This window comes from Sprattus sprattus (genome assembly GCF_963457725.1).
Source record: "Sprattus sprattus genome assembly, chromosome: 3".
Taxonomy (NCBI): Eukaryota; Metazoa; Chordata; class Actinopteri; order Clupeiformes; family Clupeidae; genus Sprattus; species Sprattus sprattus.
The window spans coordinates 18,755,285-18,763,176 of NC_137922.1; the positions used below are offsets into that span (position 1 = coordinate 18,755,285).

The 7,892-nt window shown below is 43.2% G+C and overlaps 1 protein-coding gene across 1 annotated transcript in view; it reads left to right on the forward strand.

Moving 5' to 3' along the window:
* Positions 1-3,109, forward strand: part of bmpr1bb (bone morphogenetic protein receptor, type IBb) — a gene marked incomplete at its 5' end in the record, with an annotated part of 21,501 nt that extends 18,392 nt beyond the window's left edge. The window contains 4 exons of the mRNA XM_080835686.1: positions 189-486; positions 820-995; positions 2,139-2,269; positions 2,718-3,109. Of these exons, the coding sequence (XP_080691812.1) occupies positions 189-486; positions 820-995; positions 2,139-2,269; positions 2,718-2,843 (731 nt within the window). The 3' untranslated portion in view covers positions 2,844-3,109. The remainder of the gene's footprint in view (positions 1-188; positions 487-819; positions 996-2,138; positions 2,270-2,717) is intronic.
* Between the last annotated feature and the right edge of the window lie 4,783 nt (positions 3,110-7,892).

Consider the following 7,892-nt stretch of genomic DNA (forward strand, 5'->3'; position numbering starts at 1 on the left):
ACACACACACACACACACACATCACACATACACACACAAATACTGTTTTCTAACTCTCTTCCACTTGAGGATCATCAAGTTCAAGTCAATTTCACAAACCAGCTAATGGCCACAAATGAATCAAATGAGTTTGCCATGAGTTTGTGTGCGTCACCTTCATCAGCCTGTATCGTCCCACTCCTCTCTAGGCTTCATCGCCGCAGACATCAAGGGCACGGGCTCGTGGACGCAGCTGTACCTGATCACCGACTACCACGAGAACGGCTCGCTCTACGACTACCTGAAGTCCACCACGCTGGACACCAAGTCCCTGCTGCGGCTGGCCTACTCCTCCGTGTCGGGCCTGTGCCACCTGCACACCGAGATCTTCGGCACGCAGGGCAAGCCGGCCATCGCCCACCGCGACCTCAAGAGCAAGAACATCCTGGTGAAGAAGAACGGCACCTGCTGCATCGCCGACCTGGGGCTCGCCGTCAAATTCATCAGGTGAGCAGAGAGAGAGAGAGAGAGAGAGAGAGAGAGAGAGAGAGAGAGAGACAGAGAGAGCGAGAGAGAGGGAGAGAGAGTGAGAGAAAAAGAGAGGGGGGGGCATGGAGTGGAGAGAAGAGTGAATGGCAGATGGTCACTGTAAAGATGGGGTGATAGGAAAGGAAACCTGTGCTGTTATAACCGTGGATGTAGTCAGTCTGTTGTTTGGAAACCGAACTAAAAGGAGAAACAGATGGACATAAAAGATACACAATTATGTGGCCTGTCTCATGTAAAATAATGCACAGACATTACATGTGAGGTGAGGCTCATTCTCTTACATCTCTGCAGCGACACGAATGAGGTGGACATCCCACCCAACACGCGGGTCGGCACCAAGCGCTACATGGCCCCCGAAGTTCTGGACGAGAGCCTGAACCGCAACCACTTCCAGTCCTACATCATGGCCGACATGTACAGCTTCGGCCTGATCCTGTGGGAGATGGTGCGGAGATGTGTGTCAGGAGGTGAGACAAACATGATGTGCATGTGCTGACACATACACACACACACACACACACACACACACACACACACACACACACACACACACACACACAGACACACACACACACACACATACACACTTACACTTACACACCGAAAACACTCACACACACACACACACACACACACACACATACACACTTACACTTACACACCGAAAACACACATGCTGAGATACCCATACTTTATAAGTACACATACTGTAAAGTCCCTCATTGTTGGTAATTAGCGATGAATGGTAGTGCTAAAGTTCTAAAGCCTACAGTGCTTTGTGTCCTGTAGACTAATATGATTAATCACCTAAGGAAAAATATGAATATATGAAAAAATAAAATCGGTTGGATAGCTATGGGCTGACTTTGTCCTTAATAACCCAAACTGGAAAGCTCATACAGCCACCATTAGACTCATGACTCATGGGGTTCATTAACAGAGAAATAATACATTCATCTGGACTGGTGATTTTCTTTCAAAATTAGTTCAGTCACCACGAGTAAGTGGATTGATTTTTATATGCATGTAATAGGTGACGTCAGGCATTAAATGTCATGCCAATTTCCCAAGTAAGTTTGATTTTAAATACCAAAGGTAAACAGTCAGAATGTCATTGTGACTCATACATGGACACCATGGCTTATTTCACAAGGCCCTAGTATGTCATTGCTGGCATTACAACGAGCACAATATGGTGACAGTAGTGACCAAGGATTGTTTTTTACAATATGCACATTACTCTGGGAAACTCTAGAAGACTTTATCCAGAAAAGAAAACTATACCTAGGTTGTAACATTAACTCATTTACTTAAAAATCGACATCTGTAATCAAAGTTGATGTAATGTCGTTTTACAATACACAGAAAATGCTTTGACAAGCTCTGATTGACATACACACACTAACTTCTGACACGTAGACATTGTACAGTTTGTGCAAACAAGATCATAATATTCTATAATAGTATTAAAATACCACCGTATGTTTTACTTTTCAATTTTTTGTGGTAGAGTGTCTTTCCTAACAATAACCCAACTCTTCTTCTGCCCACATGATGAATCTTGATGAATCTTGTTGAATCTAACTGTTGGAGTTGTGTTGTTCCTGCAGGTATAGTGGAGGAGTACCAGCTGCCCTATCATGATCAGGTTCCTTGTGACCCGTCCTACGAGGACATGAGAGAGGTGGTGTGCATCAAGAGACAGAGACCCTCATTTGCCAACCGCTGGAGCAGTGATGAGGTACAGTCAGCACGCAGCCAATCACATAGACTCGCAAATACACTCACACTACAAACAGACACAAACTTTGCTGGTGTGCTTGTTCCACCTTCAGTGCAGCCCGTTGACTGCATTTGGTCCGTGCTTTGTGCAAGTTCTGTGAAGCCTGTAATGTAGTCTCTAAAGCGAACAAAGTGACTTACTGATCTAACACTGGATGGGTTGAAATTCTATTGAATTTGATTGATTTTCTATTCAGCTGGAATGTCTACGTTCAGAACAAGGGCGCTTAACACAACACATAGCCTGAATTACTGTTTAAACTCATTGACTCTGCGGTGTGTGTGTGTGTGTGTGTGTGTGTGTGTGTGTGTGTGTGTGTCTGTGTGATTGTGTGTGTGTGTGTGTGTGTGTGTATTTATACTGATTGTTGAGTGACGTGCTGATTCTTGCCCTTCCTCTTCCTCAGTGTCTGAGGCAATTGGGGAAGCTGATGACGGAGTGCTGGGCCCATAACCCCGCCTCCCGCCTCACCGCCCTCCGCGTCAAGAAGACGCTGGCCAAGATGTCAGAGTCGCAGGATATCAAGCTCTGAGAATCCCCAGGTTTGAGGCCTGGGGAAAGGTTGGGATGGGAGGCAGACCCCTCAAAGAGAGTCGAAGGGTGCCCTTTGACCCCCCAGCACCCCTAAAACTGTGTCTCCTGACTCCTTAGTGTCCAAAGATGAAGAGGCCAGAGGAGGCAGAAGAGAAGAGCCTGTGAAGATAGTGAGGCGGCAGCCACTGCTTTCTGTGAAAGCTCCCCATTTAGGTGTGTTCCTATGGCAGGACAGCACCCTCTAGTGGTGTGGAAGACTCCCTCCAATGCCTCCACAAAGCCAAACTCCAGAGACAAAAGAAGGGTGGAGAGGCAGCTCTTGTAGTCATGGAAAGCCATATATTTGCTCTACTGGGCATTGTAGTATTCCGTCCACAATGCTGGGATTCTGGACATAAGAGACCGAGTGTGTTTTTGTGTGAAAGCACAGTGAATGAAGTATTTCACACAGTGTGGGGAAAACACCACTGCATTAATGTAAGCTTTTGGACTCGATATGCTACATGGTACAACCACAGTATACAGGACTGGGAAAAAGTTCATGTTGTAAAAAGTGTCATGATGTTGGCATCGGGTCTTTTTATTTAAATTATGATGTCAGAGACACAAGGAATGGCAGGTCTTAATAGAAATGCATTGCATAAATGCAGCCATCAAACGATCTGATATCTCTCACTGAATTTAGTTGGCACTTCCAGCAGCATCAGTAATACCCAGAGTGCTCTTCTGTGGCGAGTGTGGCACACTGGGCATCTCCTGGCACTCAGGCGGGTCCACCCCCGAGTGGATCTGACCCTGGGTCTTTGCCAGCTCAGGGCTGGTTCCGGTCCAAAGTCAGCAGCTCTTTGGGTGGTATGACTTTGACATGAATATCCTTGCATCCATCCACATGAATGTAAATATCAGTCTGACTTGTACACATAGAAAAAAGGATTGAAAAGGAAGCAAAAGAAGTGTTTTCTGGTGTGAAGCTTTTATTTGTACAGGATGTTTTGCCAATCAATCCAGTTTGGCCTGTGCCTTATTTAACTCTTAGACAATGTACGTGTAACTATGTCTGTGTAACATGTGACTGTACAAAACCATGATGCTCCAGAAGGTTCTATTGTATGCATCAGGGTCCTTAATAAAATATGTTGACCTCTCATTATACTTTGCTTTCATGGCTGACAAGACTGAACTTTTTGGTGAGTCAAAGATCCAAGGCCATTACATCACTGTTGTTTCCATTTAAGGAGTTAGATCTCATACAAAGAGGAACATGCCTTTGAGGTTCTGTGACTCCTCCCGAGGTGAGGGGGATGGGTTTTTATAACTTCATATTGCAGAATGAATTTAGGTGCATTCAGAGAAATAATACCATGGTCCTAGTAAGTGCACTGATATCAAACCCATCAGCTAGTTATTGATCAAGCCTTCTGTGTCGGCTTTAATAGCAGGCTGCAGTGGCGACTCCTGAAAAAATTATCAGGGGGCAATTTTTTTTATAATGATTTAGGCGACCAATCAGTTGGTACATTAAGCAAGACAATTGTATCAATTTGTTGTTAATATAATGATTTAGGCGACCTATTCAGTTGGTACATTAAGCAAGACAATTGCATCAATTTGTTGTTGGCCGATTAACTCATACAGCAGTACCTTTTTTCCACTAAATGGCAGCACACAACAGAGTGATTTCCCCTCTAGCTACATAGAGTAGCTATAGTTATAGGTGGAAAGCTATGGAAGAAAGTCGCATCCAGGAGCCTTCATAAGCAGACAGGAGATAGCCTCAGTCAGGAGATAGGCGTAGACAGGAGGTACATATGTGTCCAGAGAGCAGCTTGGTGGTGCAGTGGCAATGGTAGTGGTAGTGTCTACGCTCCATGGTCACCGGTGAAAACCTCAACGCAGGGAGACGGAGGAGAGGACCTGGTGGACTCAGAGGACCTGAAGCAGGTTGGATGATGAGGATGGATCGCAAGGAGAAAGACACAGGGGGGGCTTTCTTGACCCCCCCAAAACAATCCAGTGGAAAAGCAGGGGGTTATAGACTTTTTTCAGTGGTCCGACTTAACTGCAGGGAAAAATAGCAAACACTTTTCTGCATGACACCACAATAAGATATGTATGCACTAGACTGCTTGTCTTATAGCGCTCTGTTTGGACAGGCCAGATGCATGACACTTCACCACAGTGGGATTTGAACCTCTTATCATCAACAATTCAAACGATTTGGCTGCAGTCAGATAGTCTGTTCCACCGTGTTTTCCTAACCAATTTTCCTTGCCCTCGTTGAAAAAATGATGGTGTCAAGAAAATATGTTAAATAAATTCATTCGAAGACAACGGTTGTGCTGCACACACACACAGTATGTCAATAGGCAGACTTGTATATGAGGTTTTTAAAATTGTAGTGGCAAAAGTTTCAGGGTTTTCCTTTAGCCCTGTTCCTATTCCCTAATGCTTGTACCATCTGGAGAGTGAGGGTGCAGATTTGTCAGATTCACAGCCATTTCCCAAGTAAGTTTTGATCTTTAGTTTTTCTGATGCATCCACGGTCAGGACTACAACCTGGCCAAGATTCCAGTTGGCTCAGGTCAATGACGGTGTTGCTAGGCTGGTATAAGTATAGTACTAGTACTCCTGTAAGGTTTTATAGTATAGTATAAGTAGACCCCTCGGATTTCATTAAACTTCACAGATGTGTGACTTAGAAAACTAGCAAAGAGTCACATAAATGGCATTGGAAAAAAGTCAAAGAATAATAATAATAAAATAGTTAGTTAAATAATGTAGTGCAGGACATGGAGATGGACAGTTATTTCTACTTGGCACCAGCAATTCATTTAGAGCACCATTATCTCTGACATACTCATCTGAAATGGACAGGGAAAATACTCTATTTATTCCATTTACTTTGCCAGAACATTAGCCTACTAGCCATTTTAGATATCTATATCCACCATTAAATTGTTTTTTATTTCCAGAATCCACAACCTCCACGAGGTTAATAAAAACACACCCCTGAGTTCAGTGTTGCATATAAATATAATTTATTACTGGTTTAAAAATTCTTTCTTACATTTTGTACAGAAACTTCACAGAGAGGAAAAAAAATGCAAGCTGTTGCAAAGAACATCATGAGCGTGCCATAAAAGAATAGGTTACATCCCCACCATAAATACAATGTTCAGAATCAGCGCTGTGACAGCTATGGAATGCAACCGATAGCACTTTGATGCATGTACGTACGTTTTCGGAATATAAATGATGGCAAGTTTGCATAGACAGCTTTAAGTACAAGAGAAAAAATAAACCAAAAGAAAAACACAAAGACTTTTTTCGTCCGTCGAGTGACAAACTGTTGTTTCATCCTGTGAAAAGGCTAACACTTTCAATCACCCACTGCATTCTATTATCAGTCTCTCTTTGCTGACTTTTACACTCGTAAGGTCCTAGTTCTCTCTCTCTCTATTGGTTCTGACAGTTCTCTAAGAGGAGGAGGAAGGTTCCAAGGTCCTTCCTACTAACATCTCCACAAATCAAACAAAGCATGTTTATAAACCGTTGCTCAGCTATAGCTCAAAACCGTTCCCAAATCTCTATACACACTTCAACCATCCATCTTGTGAATGTGTTTGAACTAAGATGTCCAGTTGGTCCACAGCATTAACAATAGCAACAGAGAAATTATCACTGAATTACAATCAAATACAGTTGATATTATCATCATTACCATATGATTATTATCAACACAGACAAACAAACATGGACGGTGTTGAAACAGTGTCAAAAGTGGCTGCAAAGAACTGGTCGTGTTGAACTCACGGAACAGCACAGAAATCAAGCCTTTTGTGTCAGCTCCATTTCAATGGTGACAGAAAAAGAATCGACCGTTTCTGCTGTTTTCTGCGACTCAGATAGGTAAAAAACATATTTTCAAAGACCAGGTTTTGGTTGTTACTTCTGTCCCTAAATTGCAGCTAATTACTGATCACCATGAAACCAAAACACGAGAAAATAATGATCATAATTATAACACCGCTGTACAATTTATGATGTACTGGCTTATTTACAGGCTGCACACACATTTTTTTGCCTACAGTGCAAGGTGGCAGAGCCCTGCTGTTGCTGAGGACATCCACTAGGTGGCACTATGAAGCAATGAAAAATATGTCCAAACAATAATGAGCTTAAAAAACACTACACAAACAGCCAAAAAAGAAAACAACAAAGAAGAGATGCTTAAATCAGGCCAATATATGAGGCCGCATGAAAATCAAACCATGGGAGAGATACATGTGTATAAACAAAGGCAATATTAAATATATATATTCATATAAAATCAGGAGTTGCGTACTTCAGGTTATTCCAACATAAATGTGACGTAAGGGAGGAGAAACCATAAGCACTGCATCAGGCATGTGGCATAAGGAGACGGTACGAGCTGGCATTTGGGTGCCCCCTGTAGTGCCCGCTTCTTTTCCTGTGCCACTTTCCGCTGCCGGCTCTAGTGTGTGCAACCATCCCTGATTCTGCCCCCCTTGTTGAAGCCCCGCCCCGTCCTTTGCCTGTCAATCATTTGCCTACTCTTCCAGTAAAGGTGGAGTAGGATGTCCAATAAATGGACAGCAGAGACATGCGTTTCCTAGGAAACTGTATTGGGAAATAGAAAACTGTACCAGGAATTGTACAGACAGGGCTTTTTTTCTTTTAGTTAAGTCTTTACTTTCTCCCTTCTCATTTCATTTTTTTCTACTTTTCAAGTCCATTTGTTTTACATATGAATGGATCAAAGCAATCTGTTCTCCTGCGATGAGATTTCTATCCTGCACAATTTTGTCTCCAGTTTTATCTCATTTTCAGGAAGGCAGTCTTGTTACTGCTTGCTCAGGAATCTGTTGCAGTTTGAGTGTGTGTATGTGTGTGTGTGTGTGTGTGTGTGTGTGTGTGTGTGTGTGTGTAAGAAAAGGCTGGACGCTCCTCTGTCTTCCTCTCAGCCGTCTGACTTCCCTGCAATGGAACCACTTTATGCTCGGAGGACCCTCTCGGAGGACAGGGG